The sequence below is a fragment of the Stegodyphus dumicola genome, chromosome 9 (assembly GCF_044657685.1).
Source record: "Stegodyphus dumicola isolate Sdum_Otavi_A_Nest chromosome 9, ASM4465768v1".
In the NCBI taxonomy this organism is placed as follows: Eukaryota; Metazoa; Arthropoda; class Arachnida; order Araneae; family Eresidae; genus Stegodyphus; species Stegodyphus dumicola.
Genome location: NC_140776.1, coordinates 114,349,678 through 114,371,109, shown reverse-complemented (window position 1 = coordinate 114,371,109; position 21,432 = coordinate 114,349,678). Strand labels below are relative to the sequence as shown.

The 21,432-nt window shown below is 31.9% G+C and overlaps 1 protein-coding gene across 3 annotated transcripts in view; it reads left to right on the top strand.

The window, feature by feature from the left end:
• LOC118184467 (serine/threonine-protein phosphatase 4 regulatory subunit 4-like) overlaps positions 1–21,432 on the top strand; it is a 197,575-nt gene that overhangs the window by 160,100 nt on the left and 16,043 nt on the right. For 2 of the 3 annotated variants that reach the window (XM_035354141.2, XM_035354139.2), the window contains exons 22-25: positions 2,763–2,852; positions 8,795–8,948; positions 11,420–11,727; positions 21,285–21,354. In XM_035354141.2, coding sequence (XP_035210032.1) covers positions 2,763–2,852; positions 8,795–8,948; positions 11,420–11,727; positions 21,285–21,354 — 622 coding nt within the window. Of the gene's footprint in view, positions 1–2,762; positions 2,853–3,883; positions 8,949–11,419; positions 11,728–21,284; positions 21,355–21,432 lie in introns of those variants that run through there. The other variant, XM_085823948.1, reaches the window with a different exon arrangement.

The window sequence follows — 21,432 nt, the reverse complement described above, 5'->3', positions numbered from 1 at the left end:
AATTAAAATCTTGGGTAAAATAAAATGGTGGGGTGGATGGTAGGAGCGTTTAATACAAATTGTAAAACAAATGTTGAGAAAAATTTAAGGTTTTGCTTCTCTTGGTTATGAAGAGTTACTCACCATCTTGTGCGATTGTGAAAGAAATGTCAACTCAAGACCACTTACGTACGTGTCTGACGATATTGAAGATCCCTTGCCTTTATCCGGAAAAACTCTGGAAAAATTTCTGCATGAAATTACACAGTCGGGTGTACCTGATATTGACAATGTGGACAAAGAAAAATTGAGTAGAAGAGTGAAGTATCTCCAGAGAATGAGAGAATTGTTAAGAGTGAGATTTCGCTGAGTATCTAGGGCAGTTAAGACAGCAGTCTACCAAAAATTACAAAAATAAACCTCTCTCTGTAGGAGAAATTATCTTGCTGGAGGATCAAAATAAAAATCGTGCATATTGGAATTTAGTACACGTTATTCGGGTGATCCCTGGTGACATGGCAACATAACAGTTGCTCTTGTAAAAAGTAGTAATTCAGAGTTGTTGAGACCAATACAGAGATTGCTTAGATTGGAACTGGATAATATAATAGCTAATACTCAAAATGATCATGTTCCTTTCACCACCAGTAGTGGTAGAGTTGTAAAATGAAATAATGTAATTCATGTCTTTGAGTTATTATGATTTATTTTGTTGTGATATTATTGTTGTATTATTCATCAGTATTACTTTTGTTTTCAAGTAATATGATTTAAGTATTAAGTAATTTTCTCTGTTATATAACACTCATTTTTATTGATGTAAGTTTTATGTGTTGAGTGTGTAGCCATCTACTCAAAAGGTGGGAGAATTGTGGCAACCCCAAAGAATTCGTCTGTCACGAGGATCACGTACGCAGATGCATTACGTCTATGTCTGCTTTTCTGTTTGATAAATAGTTGCATTTAAGATTTTGTAGAATAAGTAAAGGCATGAAAAATAAATGTTGATTTCTTAAAAAGTGTCCTCTCAGATTTTCGAACCAATAATTTACTTGTTAAGCAACAATTATAATTATATCTAATCATAATGTCAATATACTATTATGAACTATTTTAAATTAGTGGGACTATACCTACATTACTTATAGTAAACATTGGGTGTTCCACAACTCTTCCACCTGAACCTGTGTATGTTTCAGTTCTTTTAACTTCCTGGCAAAAAATTCATGAGGTTTGCCAACCATGCTGTGGTGATTAGCTTTTAAATGACACTTCAGTTATCTTGGAAGCATACACTCCACTGCCAAAACTTTAATACACAATACACGTCATTTTCTCTCTTTAACATTCATTTCTGTTGACGTAAAACCAAACTTTAAATAACTGTCATTGTATTTACGATATTTTCATTTCTTGACAGTCGTGCCACTGGTTGAAGACATATTTTCTTTTTCAAAATTAGTCAATCATCAAACATACACATAAAAAAATCACAAGACTATTTATCAAATACAACAAACAAGAAGTAATATAACAGTAACTATGCTACATGAACTAATTTGTATCACTCTTAATTTATATGAAGTGCTGAGTGTAATTTCACTAGACTTGGATTATAAACCGACTGACTGAATCTAAAAGTCCATGCTTGCATATGTGCTTTCCGCAAGATCTTCCAGATCTGTTGCGAAGGGCCTGCACACCCTGATGTGTCGATATTAATGGTCAATCTAAGATGAGAACGCTAGATATAAGAGAAACTATATGTGTCCACCGTAGTATATCGTTCTTACCACTTTGAGATATCAAATTACACTGTGAAGTATAAATATTGTTGAGCAAAACAAACAGAATGAAAAATAGATAGATTACATTGGATCCAACTTTTTATTTAAAATTTTGCTAATATCATGTCAACTATTTGATGACCAAGAGGAAGACATCCCCTTTTCTTGCATTATCGGCAAAACTGCAATTCCAGCAGCCCTAACCTCAGCCCAATCTCAATCATAAAAGTAATTAAAGCATTCACTCATTCACTGAGCCAGGGGCATTTGCTTCATCTTTGACATATGTGTATAATTTCAAAGCCTTATAATGCTGGAAAACTGTGTACTAGTTATTTATTTGTATTTTGACAGTAGAAATTTATTCTGCTAGTGAACATTAACTTCAGCTAATTCGTTGCAACAACCATATTTTTTAAAAAAAGAGGTACAAGTTTGAATTAAAAACTCTGAAACCTGTATTAAAAAATTTACAACAGTTAAGAGTCTACTTAAATTTATTTTTTTATTTCCTTTGAAAATGAAATAAAATTAGAAAATAAAATCTGATATGGTACATTGTTTGCATATGTTTGTTCTATGCCGCATATACTAGTCCCCCCCCCTCTCCAAAAAAAAAAAAAAAAGAAGGAAAAAAAAGGAAATGAAATAAAAAATAGAAAAGTTGATAAAACAATAAACAACACAGATCAAAATTTTATGCAGAAATCTATGAAATAAATTCCCAAGTGTAATGCACACAAAAATACATGAAAGGAAAAGTGATTTTGGTCACTACAACCCTCCTCATGTTCTTATGTTAAGTATCTGCCAGCTATATAGAAGGAGATTCAACGGTGTAAAATAAAATACTATATGGTATGGTGTATTTAAAATTATATTGGTCTTGATTATTGAATAAAACACTATAATATGAATTTTTATTCTTATTCATTAATCTAGCTGTATATTTTAGTAAATCTTTGCCTTAAAGATTAATTATATATCTTCCTTCAGGTGGCACTCTTCCTAAACAGTCAAATGCAGCCAGTAATCAGATGAATTCCAATAAAGATGCCACACCTAGTCCATATAAATCATTAAAAAGTAAGCATAGAACTATTGTAAATAAGAAATCCTTGCCTTATTTTGTAGCTATATATTTTTTAAATACATGTATATATTAAATATTAAGTAGTTATTATAACTGGCATTTTGCATATAACTGGGTTACTGATTGTGTTATATAAATAAAATATTAATATAAGCTATGCTGTAGTCACTTTTATGAAGAAAGAAAATTTTTAAGATGATATACCGTTTCTAATTTTAATTCTTTTTATGATATTATTTTTTAATTGCTAGTCCTTCCATGTTTATGTACCTAAAAAAAAGTAATGCAGTTTTTTTTTTTTTTTTTTTTTTTTTCATTTTGATGGAAATTTTAAATGTGTAATAATAAAGGAATTGGACAAAGAGGAAGAGTATTTATAATTTGTTAAAAAATTTTACTTTTTCATATCATTTGAGTAAAACTGTGGAGGCAGTAATTTGCTCCTAGATAAAATATATAAGCTGTTATTTTTTTTTTTTTTTTTTTTTCTTGTCATTTGAGTAAAATGGCAGAGATGATTTTAGGAAAATTATAAACTTGTAACTGTGGGAAAAGTTAAAGATCACATAAAGCAAGTTTTGCTTTAGAAAATCTGAGGTTAGCAATATAACAATGGCAGTGAATAAATTGCATCAGATTTATGACTTGATTATTTGAGGCAAAAACAAAGTAATAATACTTCTAACGTAAAGGTTTGGCAATGAAAAGGAGATTTAGAATAGATACATAAATTTTTTTTTAAGATTTTGAAAAAAACTAATTTAGCCAAACTCAGCATCATAACAATGCAGCTATTGAGTAAAATGCAGCAGTTAGTTCAGCACTAGTGCCTTTAAAAGATATATATTATACTTAAAATAAATCTGTATTAAGAAATGCACATTGTTATCAATGAAGCAGTTAACACTTTTAACCTGACTTTGCATGATTAAAATTTAATAATGAAAAGTAGTTTAATTTAATGTTGACGTACTAAAAGAAGTGTAATATGAGTGTAATGTTTTTCAACTTTTTCCATTTCCAGGAAATCTACTGGGACACTATGTTATCTGGGACTATTTGTCCCCATCGTCTAGGACAGTGATGGTGAACCTATGGCACGCGTGCCACAGTCGGCACGTAGAGCCTCATCAGCTGGCACGCGACTAAAATAATACTTCCTTAATCAATAATCACAATAAAATTATACTACGTAATTTAAATAACTGTTTTAATCTGTTCTTGAACATTTTACTTACTTACTTATCGCATAATGCCACTGACATAGGGCCTAAGCCTAGGTATAAGATTTTCATATATTGACATAAAAATGATATACATATTTATTGACCCAATTTATGGCGTTTCAATTGTTTGGGCCAATCATATTACCTGTTACATGGCATGTAACAAGTAATAACTAATAGCTGAAGCGGCTAATGTTTGCTAAACAAATTCAAATTTATTGCAGACTGCCGGTGAGTTTTAATTCTCTCATTGTTAAATAGATTTTTTATGCTTCAGGTCTTGAACCCTCACAAATGACTCCAGCAAAAAAGGCAAAATTAAACATTGATAGTGGAAGATCATTTCAAGAGACCTGGGCAGAATCATTTGGAGTTATTGAACACAATAGGAAAGCATTATGCATTCTGTCCTGGAAAAGTGTTTCGCACATCTAGTGTCAGACGACACTTTAACACCAACCACAAGATTGTTGCTAAATTTGATGAAGCTGAGCGGAAGTTGTTTATTGAAGGAAAATTGAGGAATTATAATTACCAGAAAGTTGGTTTTTGCAATTATCTTTCTAAAACAAACCATCTAACAATGGTCAGCTTTCAAATTTCACTGTGCCTGGCAAAACATGGTTTAATCAAAGAGGTTTTGAGCACACAGTTCCCCCAAAAAAAGGCTCTGGGCACGTGGCTCTAAAAAGGTTCACCACCACTGGTCTAGGATATTACCCTTTCTCAGAAAACAAAACTAAAATTTGTGATACTATATAATGTGAATAAAAATGTACACTTTGCCACATGCACCAGTTCATATACAACAAAAATTTTCATATATGTTTCATAAACATAAACATAATATATCAGCATGTAGTAATTTGATCACTGATGGGACATATTAACTTACTGTTCAGTGCGATTGGGACAATATATTCCACAAAAATAATGTATTCAAAATTTCTTAAATCTGACATTAAAAAAATTAAATTACTTCTTAATAAGAACTATTTTATACTAAGTATGCCTTAGATATAATTGTATTTACTCTAAATTTAAAAAAATAGACAAATCAAAATTTAAATAATCGGCGTGCTTAAAAACATAAGTGCACCGTTTGCAATTTAGCAAATGTGTTGCCAGGTTTCTTTAGTCATGTATTTGTAAGGACCGAAAGGATTAATCCACATTTCTGAGTTTTGCTGATTGGACAAAAAAAAAAATATTTCTTATTTGAATTATTACAGGGAAATGATTAATAGGTCATGTACAGTAACATTAGTTTTTTTATAACAGTGACAAACCAACTACATGATAACATTAAGCGTCTGCATTTGAAGATGATGTTGGTCTCTTTAGTAAGTAAGATACATGTATTATTATGAGATATATATATATATATATATGTATAAACATACAAGTGAAATTTAAGATACATACATGTGATATGTAAGCTGTAACATGCTACTAATTAAAATTATTCATTGAAGGACTATTATTATCTCATTAGGAGGAACATGTAGTACAAGAGTGTGCAGAGTGAAAGAAATACATCAGCTTAAAAAAGTTTGTAAGAGTTAAGATATCAGAGAAACTAACAGAAAAAGAATTTATTTCCATGATGATACTGTCAGACTTTATCTAATAAAACTGGAGTAGTTTTATTGGGAAGTATTGATGTTCTCTTTCATCCAGTATAGCTTCTTGATTTAGTGCTATCTGTCTATTACCTTTCCAGAAGCTCTCAAATAATAATTTAATTTGGAAATATCTGAATACTGTAGAAAGCTTGATTCAAGCTTCAGTTCAAAACCAGAAAACATTTTATTATCATAATCAAAAATTTAAGATTACCATTGGAAAAGGTTATAAAATTTTATTTGAAATTAAAATTAAAATACCTGAATTTTATTTTAGATGTTTACCCAAAGAACTTGTGATACTCATGGGATGACGGTTTTACAGTTTTTAAAAAAAAAATGGGATTTCTTATCTATTAGTATCATTTACGTACATGCTATGTTTAAATTTTTGGTCTTTTACATTGTTTTTAATATTTCATATTATATTTTCATGCATTAAAATCCATTTTCAATTAGTTGAATGTGATGATACTAGTAATTGATTGTATAATAGTAAGTCATAAAGTAAGTATACCAATAGGGACAAAAATCACCATTTAATTACTCAAAACCATGATTTGCTAATCTTCTTACCCTAACATTGAGCAGTATATTACCAGAAGGTTGTAAAAGCAAGCCTAAAGCCTTTTTGTATCATTTCACATTGTGTGTTTGACTGAAAATATTAAAACAAAGTTCAATGGAATCGGAATGGAATGGTTTGGTTTATTTTATTTGATTAAGGCAAAGCACGCCAGGACTATTTTTATGCTTTCTCTATCAAAGGCACTGTAAAACATTTAACCATATTCATATCAATTACTGGAAGAGAAATAGTATACTATAACCATTAAATCATAGATACTGACCAAAAGCATGCCAGACATAAAATGTTGAAATCTGACCTAATCAACATGTTACTGCCCTAGAGTTAAGCTTAACTATGAGTTGCATTGCTAAATGCTATTAAAACCTCAAAGTGCATAAGCATCATTAACAACGAATTTCATTCCGTGAGTTCCTATGATTATGTAGCTGTGTTTAAACTTCTTATCAGTATTCTTAGTGCTGTTCATCAATAGAGCATAGTGCAGTGACCATTTCTGCTATTAGACATTAAGAGTCATGAAAATGAGTTCCATGTGCTAGTGACTCCAGGAGGTAGCAACTAGTAGAAGTTTGATAATCAGCATGGGTATGACAACAGTCAAGAAATTATTATCAGGTTTTAACAGAAGTTTCCCACCACTGCAAATATCGTCTGCGTAAACAGTTTGCATTGGTGTGTTTAATCAAATTTTGTCAAATGATTTTTGGCATTTGAAAGAAAGAGACTTGCTTTAGAACACTGTTTTGAAATGTGTATAAAAATATCATTATGTGCAAGGTGTTCTGAAAAGGAACTATCCCACTACCAGATTAGAACCACCATTTACTTCCAGTTTTCTTGCAAAAAGTCAGCTACAGAATGTCACCAAATCATGTGTAGAGCTTTAGGTATTAATGTATCATATGAAACTGTAGAGGTTTGGTACCAAAAGTTCAAACACAAGGACTATTGGGTGCCGAATGAGCTGATGCAAGCAGATAAGAACAGAGGTTTTTGGGCGTGCACTAATCTGCTCGAATATCAACACAAGGACAAAATTCTGGACCGGATCATCATTTGTAATGAAAAGTGGATATACTTCAACAACACAGGCCAAAAAGGGAGTTGTTCTGCACCTGGTGAGCCCATTGGCAGTGTCAGAAAGTGCAAATTGACTAACAAAAAGATCATGCTTTCTATTTGGTACAATTGCCATGGTGTTATCCACAAAGAATATTTGGAAAAAGGTAAAACTCTTGACAGTAAGATGTACAATGAGATGCTAAACCATGTTGACACTGCTCTCAAAGAAAAACATTGAACTGAGTTCTGGCACAAAAAAAGGGATGTTTTATCAAGATAATGCAAGACCACATGTGTCTGCATTCACCGGCTGGACTCTGTACTGGCTTGAATGGGATCTTTTGCCACATCCACCATAGCCCTGACATCACTCCTTCAGACTTCTACCTTTTTTCACACCTGCAGCTACATCTTGCTGGTGCTATCTTCCATTCTGCAGAAGACATCCAAAGTGAGGTTGATCTGTTTTTGGACTTGCGGCCACCAAGTTTCTGGGCTGAATGCTTTCAAAAACTACCAAAATGTTGGCAGAAAATAATAGATTTGGGTGGTTGATAGATTTGGAACCTGCACTAAATATACTACTTTCATTTTTACCCCTTTTTCAGAACGTTTTCTGGAGGGAAAACTTTCATTACAACCAGATATTTACTGGCATGTACAATATACATCTGCAAGTTTGGAGGTGGCATCATCTTTAAATGGAGCTGTTTTGTGAGTGATATGGATGAGACCTATTGATTGTGGTAGACGCAACTGTTGTTACCTAATGCATTTCTTATGGCATGCTTGAGAGTTTTATTTTACCAACTCAGTGGTGGTAATATTTTTATAAGATCTGTTTGTATCAGCATGACAATTTACCTACATATAAAGCATAATCAATTACATAGTAATTTGAAGTTTATTAAGTATTGTGTCTGCTCAGAAAAATGAGCTCAGTCTTATAGCTCACCTGTAGAATGAGGTGGAGCTTGAAATAAGAATTTTGAAATCTTATGACAATGTAGTGACATTGAAGATAAAATGGAAGTATAGTTCCGTAGCCTTTTGCAAAACTGTGTGATTAGCAGGACTTGGAGGTTAAAGGCATATATTATAATCAGATAACATTGTTATATCTAATAAATGGCATATTTTTTCTATTCTGATATTGCTGATTTAGTCAGTCTTTAGTTTGTTATAATTTTATGTATCTAATTTGCCATGTGTTTAAAATGATTTCAAAGTTTAATAACTTATAAAACATTTTTATCTTTTTAATCGGAAATTATTTTGTGTATTGCATTTAATAATTTTACACTCATTTATTCTTCTAAGTATCTATTATTCTTCTTAGCTAATTTTAATATTTACAGTTTTCATGTTATTTGTTTGCATCTAAATACATTTCCCCAGTACATGCTTATGAAGTTTACTTTTCCATTCAGATATTAAAAAAGAACGCAGAATATCTAGTCCTGGACTGAATGTAGATTTTCAGAAGAATCAGACAAAAAATCTTCAGTTTACTAAAGATTGTCCAGTATCTAGCCAAAGTATGAAAAATTTTACCTCATCAAAGTGCAACATTCCAGATTCAAGGTATTCATAATCTTCTAAAATGTTTGTCAGTTTTACTTATGCATCATTATAAAATGAATCATAAATCTTGATTGAAATCATTACCTTCTATGAACTATAGCAGCTGTCATAACCAATCAATTAGACAGGTTCTCTTTCCTTGCTGATATTCTCTGTAATAACAGTATTGTTTCAGCAATTTTCCTAACCGAACTGTGCTTGCACTTAATTTCGCTGCTTGATTTAGTGTTGCATAATGCATGTGTCATTATGCAAACATGTTTCATGCACAAGCACTTTCTAAACAGGCCAAAATTAAATCAATATTTTCATCAATTGCTTTCTTTTCTAAAATTTTTTGTATTTTACTACAGTCATACTTCTCAGCCAATTTCCTTTGTGAATTATGCTTCCAAATGTATTGTTTTTACTTTTCATTTTGCAGACATCTTATTCTAAGGTTATTGAAATAGGACCCATGAAATTTAAAATGTTACACGTTTTGAACCTAACATGTACCTAATATATGCATGTTTTGAACTTAACTTTAAAATAAACATAAACAATTACAATTATATCAAAAGCTAAAATAAAGTTATTTTTGCACCACATGAACCCTGATTTATTTTTTGTGTGTGGAAAGTACATAATAACAAAAATGCTGAATATATGCTATGAAATAAAATCCGTGCTTCTTGCTTATGTCACCCGTTAGTTAGGCTAATTCATTTTGTATTAAATAGAAATCACTTTCAGTGATATGCCATGATTGGGAAAATAGTCTTATATGAATTGAAGGTCTAAAACTGTGTAGCTGTGATGCTTTCGAAAGAGGAACAACAAAATTGAATAAAGATCAAATGTGGCTGCAGCTGTATAGCATGAGAACAGTAGCATGGTTGGTATAGGCCTTCAGTAAAGGATGCCAAAGAATGGCAGACATGCCTTGTGCTGATCACCATAGTATCAGAGAACCAGAAGTGCAACTTGTTGGCATGTTGTTGGAGATTGATGGAGGCCAAATGATTCATGTGCGGGATTATAAGACTACCACATATTCCAAAAGAATGCCTGGACATGAGAAAAATTGTATCATGGTGGGTACAGCATGGTTAGACATAAATACAGAAGTTATTACAATGCATTACTGCTGAAACTTGAAATGCAATGGAGAGGATTTCTTGTACTGTATCATTTATACTAGATGACCCATGAACCAGATTATATAAGCCAAAACTAAAATGCCAATCAAGCAAGTGGCATCATTACAGTAACCAAAAAATCAGGTGTTCAATGGAACCTCAGTACTTTGAAGATTGTAATCAATCTTGCGTACAAATGATGACAGCATTACCCTAACATATAACATAGTCTAAGAACAGATCATTAGTTCACAGTTTTAATTTTGATTTCTGGAAGGCAACCTATGACAACACTGTGAAAGCAAGAACGGAAGACAGACAGCACTTTCTGTGGATCTTCTGGTCATTTAGCAAGACAGTGCTGAACTTGGTAGTGCAACCTGTGGCTCATTTATTCATTCAAGGGGCCTTTTATTTTATGTTATTCATTTTCAAACTATTCTTCAGACGATGGACTGCTTAATTCTAACTACCAAGACAACAAGTGCTGCTACAGCTGTAATAAAATCCCATATTGCTGACTGTGGGTTGTGCACAAATGCATTAAAGGACAGTAAAAATTTCACAGAGCTTTCATATCGGTCATAAATAAGTGATTGCTATAAATATAAGTTCCAGCCATTATATATTACAAACTATACTGACAGGAAATGAAAATGTAAACAGTTTAGTAATGTGGTAGTTATTTCCTATCATGAATGCCAACACAAAACCATAAAAAATTGTGCCACCCTGAAAAATGATAAAATCAATGATTCAGAGATGTGAATTATCTACTGTTTTCTGTATTTAAAAAAAAAAAAGTTTTGATTAGGGCCTGGGTTTGAATCATGGAGAAGGCATGGATGTTAGTAAACATAAAGTGTCTGTGCGACAAGGGGGCACTTAAAATACATGGTCTATTTTAATGATCACCTTACTGTATGTTTGATAGTCTCCCTCAAGTTAGTGAGTGGTCATTTTAGGAAATATAATTATCTAAGCTGATATTCATATATTCTCAGAATCTATTTAATGCTTATGCTATCCTCAAAAGTATTGTTCTTTTTCAGAGGTGGTTATCATTAGAGGGCTCAGTATATGTAATAAATTGTAACAAAATTGTGTGATATTTGGATGGACCCTTACTTCAACAGAAGTTGCCTATCAATGTTATGAAACATGCTTTTTTTAAGCATATTCTTCTTTATGCAGTTTATAAATGTTTATATCTTAATGCATAATGTTTAACATTGTTGTTATGTTTAATAAATGTAATTGTAATAATAACTCAGATTTTTTTTAATCATTGATTTAGTATTTTTTATGGGAATGCCTGAATAAATAATTCTGTTGTTTTGTTCTTGATAGATCTCTTAGCCCTACTATTGGCACATGGCCACGACAGAAACGTTTGTCTTGCATTCCAAAGCAATCTGACCGGTGTCCTTCTCCGATGCTACAAACAAGACGATTTTCAGTAAAAAAGACTACTAAAATTGCTGTACCAAAATCTTCAAACTGTTCTCCCTCATCACCAGTAAAAAATGTTTCAAATGAGACTTCAGTATCTGGCAAAGATAAAACTGAAACCCAGTGCCTTTTACCAAAAGACATTTCTTCAAAAATTACACTGGAATCCAACAGAAAAATTAATATTACTCCTTTTCCATCTCCAGGTATTAAAAATATTTGTTTCCAGGTACCTCAGAAAGACTTTCAGGATTTACCAATATATACAAATATTAACTCATTTTGAGAAAGTAAACTGAATTTGAAAATATAGACATACATAAAAAAAATTATTTGCATTAAGAATGCTATTACTGTGTTTTATGCTCAGATGTACAAGAAACATACTTAAAGATTCACATGATTTTACATTTAATAAATGTTACTATTTTACCAAACTAATAAATCCCATCTTTTTTATTTTAGTGCATAAGAAGAGAAAGTTTTAAATATCTCTGAAATTCTGAAAGAATTATGCTAGAGTCATGCTTTTATGCTTTTTCCATTGAAAGCATAAAAGTATATTATTCTATTTCAGATTTAAATTCAATCAGTCAATTTGAAAGTATATTATTCTATTTCAGATAATAAAGTATTCTTCAATAAGTATAAAAAATATGTTGATTTCAAAGGGCAGTTTTAAAGTTCTTGTTTTGATTTATCAGGAGTACAAATACACCTTTGCCATTTTTTATCAAAAGGGGGACATTTATCATGAAATAACGGTACATTATGTTTTATTCAAAGTATTGTGCATCGTTAACCACTACTTTTCCCCATCTTTCTGGCAGTATATGGATACCACATTGGAAGAATGCTTAATCTTTCGAGGCTATCCACAAGTCAACATGATTTTCAGTATCTTCATATGATATGAAGTTCTGCTCAGACAGACCATGTGTCATCAATCAAAACAAGTAATAATCAGAAGAAGCAATGTCTGATGAATACAGCGAGAGGGCAAAACTTTTCATTTGAGTTTTTCTGAGTAGGTTTTAACCAGCACCACAACACATGGATGAGTGTTATCATACTCATGATGAGTGTTATCATGAGTGTTCTTATACACACGAGTAAGTGACCATACATGTCATGTCTGGAGTAGCAATGCGTGCATTTTTTAGATTCCAGGCTCATTCTCATGGATTATGTTGCGTAGAGAGCCCCAACTGATTAAGTTCGGTTTGAGCAACTTATAATTGGATGACGCCAAATTGATCCCACCATACACACAACATGATTTAGCTTTCAGTATTGAAACACGGCCAGTTGGTTCCCATGATTTCTTCTTCTTTGGGTTATCATAGCAGATCTACTGGTTTTCCCCATGTGTAACATGTATACGAGCCAGTTTCCCTTAGAAAGTCCTCCACGAAGGCATCCCTCCTCTTAGGCAGATAGCCCTCGAGGCTTTGCCATAATCACACACACACACAAACATAGCAGATCTACTTTTCATCACCAGTGACTGTATGATGAAAAAAAAAAAAAACCTTTTCATTTATGTCTGGCAAGTAGCATTTCATGTATAAACAATTTGATGTGTACACCACATGACTTCCTTGTACGGAATGTTTAATTATATGCATTTTTTCTTGCATTTCATTTAAACTTATTGGATTAAGTCTACTTCGTTGATATCGCATAAACCACAATAGAATAAATGCACTCTTTAAAATTCACTAGGTTCACTTAACAGTGTTACATTTCACTCATTATATAAATCAGAATGCACAAAATTTATATCATCTAAAGAATTATCTAATCGTTGCCACGTGTTCTATTCAAATATTATAACAAATCTAAAAAGATGTATAAAAGAAATTTTTTAAAAAATAAGAAAGAAAGAACCAGTTTTCCACAGACGATTCAGTATTTCTCATTCAATTAATTCATTTCTCACTTCGCGACAAGGCAAAAATACATAAAAACTCAAAACATCTATATTAAAAATTACGAAGTAAAACTTAAGCACTTATTTCCTTGAATAAGTTTTAGAATAGAAAAGGCATGATTTAATTCTCAATAATAAATGAAGGCATTATCTTTATTGTTGTGAAGCTTAGTTTTTCTAGATTGGCAACAAATCCAATCTAGCTAAGTTTTAAATGTAAACAAACATGGCCGCTATGGTAAAAATACTGAGGCTTAGCTGCACTTAACTTTTAAATTGTTCATAATTCTACAATTATTGCATGCAGGTTAACTAAAAGCATAAAAATCTTAACTGGAAAATAAAAACAACATAATTCAATTATTTTTAAAGCAAAAAAATGCGCAATTTACAAACATATAAGAATAAAAAAACTGAGCCAAGTAAGAGTAGATATATACATATATTTATTTATTTTCGGTGTGCCGATTGCAACCAAAATACAAGGAGCACATCTACATGTTATAGCAGTCCTACATACAAAATTCCAACATTCTAAGGCTACTCGTTTTTTAGTTATGCGAGATATGTACGTACGTGTGCACAGACAGCACGAAAAATTATTTTCGGGATTCATTTTAAATCAGTTTTATAATTTTTGGGGGTGGAAAAGAGTCCTTTATTTTGTCCTTATGTGTAAATGTCATTCAAAAACATCGTTAAATTGCATTCAATAGCCATCAGAATGGATATTTTTGTTGAAATATGATACCCGAAATTTTTCGCGAATACAATACTTCCTTTTTACTTCGTACAAGGAAGTAAAAATCGGTGTTCCATATTCTCGGCTTCAGCTCATATGGAACCTAATTTATTTCCTTTAGAATCATTTCCAATGATTTTAAACCATGTGAAATTGCTTATTGAGTCACTCCTAATGTAAATTTAAGTTCTACTTGTGTTTGGTATGTGATTCTTCATCTAATAACGCATCCTTCCTCTATGTTCTTTGTCTTTGACGGCAAATTCACTAATCTTAAATTTTTTAAACATCTCGCAATAACTTTTCTCATATGCATATACAAGCACTCAATGCACCTCGGCTGCAGATTTCTTCAAACTGAGATAAATCAAAGTTTTCACGAATGATGCTTATTTGGCACAAAACTCGACATTTTCGCATGAAAAAAATATATAATGCTGATATAAAATCGCTTATGTTTCAATGTTATGTTGTTACCAGATGTTCAACTTTAAAATAAGACATCATCAGACAGTTTTAACCATAACCTTACTGGTTGTGCCATTTTTTTTCAAACAGAAACTTACTTGTACTCCCAGTAATTGTATTTATTATTAATCCTCATTTAAAATAACACTATCAATTGTTATCTGAAAAAATTATTATTGTACTTCAGCAATCTTCTCTGAAATATGTTAAAATGTTATGATTTCCCATAGACACTTTCAGTATTGCCCATAAAAAACTGATTAGAAATGCTTATTTTCCTGATAATCCATGCTAGCAAAATGTCTGTTATTAAATCTTTAAATACCTTAGACTTAAAAAATGGTCTTATACGTAAGATGATAAGCAGGCCCACGCCGACAATAGGCACGACAGCGCTGAGTCAAAAAGGCATCAGGCAATCATTAAAACAAGCAGCCTGTCTCAACAGGAAAATTCTTGTGTTATTTGAACGCCTTATCCCAGAGATAAACTTGGGTAAAACCTGGGAAGCTACTGATTATGATCTGTATCTAGGCAGTCTCAGCCACGGGTGTTTAAAATCAGTCTTCACAAGACTGAAGTCATCACTGGCGATGGTTGGTTCAGGCTTGACAGGGACCATATGTCCGTTCCATTGGTTGTGGTGGAGCTATATAGTGAGATATTCATAGTTGTCCTGGGCAAAACACCCCCGTCGGTGGAGTTGGCGAATTCAGCGAGCTTTTATACTGCTTGAGGTTTAAAGTGGAGGCCTGCAGCCTCAAAACTGCATATTCATGTCCTTCCTTGGTTTCCCCTTGGGGGCGTCTAAAGCAGACATCTATGTACCCTGACATAGTGTTGCAGGCTGGATTGGTGGCCCAGTCTGTCTGGCAATGTTTAAGTGAATTCGTTCTGCTGTCCGGGATTGGAGGCCCCTGTAGATGGCAGATGCGTGGAATGCGAGTTGCTGAGTATTCCTGTCGAATCAACATAGTCTTACCTCGTCTGCTCGACCAATAGGTTAGCGGCCTCTTGGATCGCCTTTATGGATTGGGTCATTTAACTGTGTTAGGGCAACCTCAAGTTTGCCAGCTCCGAGTACCTCTTCCTCCTAGCACACTGTCTTTCTTGAACAAAAGTTATAACAGGACAGGAGTTTGTCTCTGGTGTTCTCTTCTGTCTTATTTGAAAGTGCAAATACTTAATGTAAGGATAGACACATTTGACAAATTGCTTAATCCTTATTTTGTGTCTACTATTGCAATCGTAGTAATTTGTGCTTTTTTTTTTAATTGTTAGTTGTTATTGTTATTCTACATGAAAAAATATGAGTGCCGTTACATATTATATTAAACATAGGTTAACTTTTTAATTTGGAAAAGCCACGATTTGAGCATAATTACTCCAAAACTGTTTACCTCTCATGTTTGAACCATTGTTGTATCCTTGGCCGCATAAATTACTAATACAGTAAGACCCCACTTAACGCGGGGGATCCGTTCCATCAAAGTAGAGCGTAATGCGAAACAGCACTAAACGAGGCTATCTTAACGTGTAAATAATGGAGTTAGGGGAAGATGGATAGAAAATTGGTTAGGTATTAAATTTAATAATGTTTTTTTTAATAAAAATAAAACCATTTATTTATTTCTTACAAAAATAAAAACAATATAAACGAATATATTTATAAAAACAAATAAAATTCTCAGCCAGTCAGATCATTCAGTCTATTCTGTGTTTCCAATTTTCTGCCTTTTTGTCAAGAAGGCTTTATGATAGATTGGCTTAATGGCATACTGCGTTCAATTTCGTTGTCAGTCCATATAGACAGTCATTTTTCCACTTCCTCTATAATGTTTTTTCTAGAATGGGTAATTCTAGTTGCAGAGCTCGACGTAGTTGCAGTTGCCGATGACAGTATTTTTTCTTTATTCTTAAGAATTGTCCTTATTGTTGAAGTTGCCAAATTCAATGCAGCACTAATTTGAGACTGACTCTCACCAGAATCTAATCTTTAATCACTTGCTTTTTAGTTTCCAGTGAAATGCTTTTTCTGGTTGCTTTCTTTTCTTGTTTTTTAATATCACCATGATAAAAACTAAAGATCATAATATTTGCCACTGTATTAATCATTATAGTATTATGTAAATTTATACTTACAATAATGTCAACAAATGTTTCAAATGATAAAAATGCTTCCGTACAGCACCTCACCGCACCAAACAAGAAACATAACTACAAAGTTTCGGATATGTTATTTGGAAACCTACCGCTGCGCACAATTTCAAGGAATCCCCGTAGTTCATGCTGCGAGCAATTTCGGGGAATCCCGAGGTTGAAATAAAAGAGCGCTAAACCGAAACAGCGCTAAACGAAACAGCGTTAAGCGGGGTCTTACTGTATCTAAACAATTTTCCTCTAGTCTTTAATAAGAATATTGTTAGTCCTTCACTGGTCGTATCTTTTTCAACACAAAATACTGAAAACCTTTCTTCAATACTCATGTCAGTATTTTCTAAATTAAGATACCTCATACAAACTAATATCTGCTTTTGGTGGCTGGCATTAGGGGTACAATGAAGTAAAATAGAAAAATACTTTGCCTGTTTGACCTTATTTAAAATAATTTGTTTTATATTATTCCCTAATAGGCTAATTGTTCCATTTTGAATTTTATCTCCAAGGTAATGAAGCATGTTTTTTTAGTTCGAATTTTATTAATATTACAGACATGATAGGGTAAAATTTTGTGATCATTTCTATACGCTTTAAAAAATTATTTCTTTAGAATAATTTGTTACTGGAACCACGGAAAGTTTTGTTTGGTTAAAAACTGAATGGCATAGTTAATTCTTTCAATAAATCATGTCAATGCTTAGTCTCTTTTTTAATAAATTTTGAAATTCGAAATCAGTAGGTTTATTTATTTGTAATCGTTCTAAAAAATGGGACCGAAGGTGAAGATTCCGGAAATGCATTTGATTTTTTCATGAAGTTTCAAGTGCTCATTTAAGTGGTCCAGTCATTAAATTCCGAACTACTCAATTTTGCATTGCTGAAATTGTTAAAAATGTTTGCAACAAAAACAATAAACAGAATTTTGAGCAGAAGTTAGCAATTAATCCCTTTTAATTCTTTCGTTGTTTGGCTAGATTCGACAAAAGTACGTCTAAAAAATTTGATGTCCATTTTGGAAAACTGAAAACCAGGTTTTGATAATATCCAGGAACATTTTGTATTAAGGCTTGAACTTGGGATGGCAATAATGGACATGGGCATAATCTGGAATCATCAGGCATTGGTAAAAGCATCTACTGCAAAAATTGTAGATTTCACTAGTATTTCGTCTGTTTTATAAACCGCCTACATTGAAGTTAAAGGTTACTTCTCAGATGAAAACGTTTTCTAACTCTTTCTGATTATTAGGTTCCTTTGATAATTTCAATGGTGGCTGAGACGTTGATGGACAACTAGTGGTAGTAGCATCAGCGGGTTTTCGAAAAACTGAGTAATTTTAAAGTTCCCCGGCATCTGATGGTAAATGACGACAGAAAAAGTGGAAGTAAAAATAAAAGTTAAGAATAACTTTTATGTAAAACACTTCTTAAAAACACTCGGAAAGTTACAGTTTGAAATATTTTACCTTATCATCTGAAAAACTGAGTATATCTTAAACCATTGCTTTGAAAATATATGAACCGTTAGATCAGTACTAAATAATTCAAGAAGGTAGAGGTACTCTTATACTCTTTTGTTTATTAAAATAAATAAATCAAATTTTAAGTATGTATTTAAGACATAATGAAATAACAAAGCATTTTCCTTCAGTTTTCCGTATAGCTAAATATCAGAAAATGGCAATTTTCAATTTCAGAATACCTTGTATATTTTTACTTCACTTCAAATCTCAAATAGGTATATTTTAAATTTAGTGGCATTCCGTAAATATGTCAATCCTTTCTTCTCGAAAGGTAATAGTTTTTAGTTTAATAAACAAATGGTTCATGTAAAAAAAAAAATTTCTGAGTAATTATGCTCAAATCATCGCTCTTCTGAAAAGCTAACCTAAGTTTAACATAATATGTAACTGCACTTACAATTTTTTATATGGAATAACAATAACAACAAGTAGTCACCCAAAAAGATCACAAAAAAAGATAAAAAGTTGCACAAATTACTACGATTGCAACAGTAGACACAAAATAAGGATCAAGCAATTTGTCGAATGTATTTAGGGCGCTGGCTTACGTATGCATCGGCATCACGTATTAGTTCGCATATATTTATTTACAAGATCAGCTCAGCTCATGTCAAAAACTGCAAAAAGCATTAACTGATAAAGATCAAAGCAATATAAGTAGTATAGATCTTATGCATGAACTGCAGTTTTTGCAAACTTTTGGAGAAAATGTAGCATCACAGGTTGAAATTCTAAGCTATATCATTGTCAACAACATAGTGGTAAACAGAAAAGAATTTTAGATATATCCCTAGATATCAGCCCTAGAGTATTTTTTGTGCCCTATTGTAATCATAATTTGGACCTTGTCGTAAACAACTCTGCTAACAACAATTTATTCGGTACAAACTTATTAGATACAATTTTAAGATAATAAATAGTGTTAAGCAATAAATTCGGTAACCGATGCGTTTAGTGTATTATTTCGCTTTGCTTGCAGTGTTAGTTTTTTAAATATATATATATTTCTTCAATAAATATGTTTGAGTGTGGGTTTTAACAAAGCACAAAATGCTTGCACATTTAGACAAATTGAAAGATAAAATGTAAATTTTTGAGGGGGGGCTTGTCATATTATTATGTTAACAATAATTCATTTTAAGTGTTAACCATAAGCAGTTTCCCTTTAATATCATCACTACGTAAAGACATTTGCACTATGGCGCCGATTAGGCTTGATGCGGGCCTGATGATAGGGACTATATGGATGTAATGGTACTAGCACCCTTAAGTTTGTTCAATATATACCACAGTAAAAAGGAAGTAATTTGCTAGCAGCACTGTGAAGGTCAATTTTTAATATGAAACTTTCATTAAGATACTAGTACCATTATATAAGGTGGATTCTACCTTTTTTTATTAATATAAACAAAAGATAAAGTAAAATTTCTGTGCCATCATGCACAATTTCATTATTTGCATATATTAAGTACAGACATCTTTATTTCCCCTTCTATGTTGCCTAGGTTATGAATAGCTGTAAAACTAAGTTAGCTTTGTGAGCATTTCTCCCCCCCTCCATTCTTTTATGAATATTCTGTATAACTCATTAGTTTTAACCCTTCCGCAGCTGCAAGATTAAGTAATTGTTTCTTCCTAAGTATGTATGATATCTATCAGTTGCGGTGGAAACAGATACCTCGTTTTCTCCCTAAAGTTTTATTAATTAGTATCTATTATCAAGAAAAATAGAGCCCATTCTGAAAAAGGAAAATACACAGGCATCTTTGGCATATGCAAGTTCATTCTGTAGAAAGTTACTATTTTACATTGATTTATAACAAAAGTTATATATTATCATAAGAAATAATAAGCTTAATAAAAATTGTACTTTATTATTTGCCATTATATCTTCAAGTGGTCAATGTAATAATGTTTTGTACTGAATTTTTAAAACACAAGAAGCTAATTAATTTAGAAATCAGTAACTAATATATTATAATAATAAAAAACTGAATGAATCTCTCTCTATCTATCTATATATATATATTTAAAAACACTTTTGTGTATGGTATACTTTGAAACATGAAAGGTACATAAAGTGGCATTTCCCATTGCTGAAATCTTCTCCGCTCAAGTAATCTTCCAAATTTTCAAAACAGACATCTGTATCCGAATCTGAATCATTTTTATTATCCGATAAAAGATTTTTGTCTTTAGAATCAGATTTCTCATTTAAAAAAAAAGTGTGATTTAACTTTCCCTTTGATTCTGTTTCTAGTTGTAACTTGCATTCATACTATAGCAATAAAAATTCTTTATAAAAATGTGTAATTCACTTGTATTATGCAGGAAATTATTTCCTACAGCCATCTGTACAAAGTAAAATCAATTAATTTGCAAACTCAACTTATTTGTAACACTAAAAATGATTGGATTATTATGAAGAACAAGTCCACTTCATCTGCACACATTAGGACAAAAATCTAAGTTTGCGAGTGGGACTCGATCGTTAGTGTTTAGGCAGAAAATTGTAATGTGAGTTGTGTTCCTGCACTGTATTCAAGCTGAGCTCATTGATTACCATCAGAAGGTTAAGTGACTTTAAAATCTACGTCTTAAGAGATTTTTTTAAAAATAACAATGCACTAAACGTCAAAAGATATGTCTGGGGGCTATATAGTTATTTTGTGAAACAAATTTATATATTTTGTGTAATGGTGTCTTGAAAAGCATTATTTCATGACACAAATGAAAATTTACCAAAAAAAATTCCAAAATATATTAGGAAGGCTTTGTTTTAAAAAGCATTTTCTTAATACCAAGGCCATTACTGATTCAATGAAAATTCCTATGTTTGAGTTAGTATACCCACTGAGGAAATGTAGCAATTTATTTATTTTTATTGTCTGTTTTAAATTATTTTATAAAAAATTAATTTTTCATATCCCCCCTCTAGAAGTAATCAGAAGATCTTCAACATTCACTAATTTAAATGCAGAAAGCAAAATTCCAACATCTTGCACCAAGTGAGTACTTTTCGTTATTTTTCAAAAATATATATATATAATTTGCTTCTGTAAAAATCATATACATGTTTGTGATTA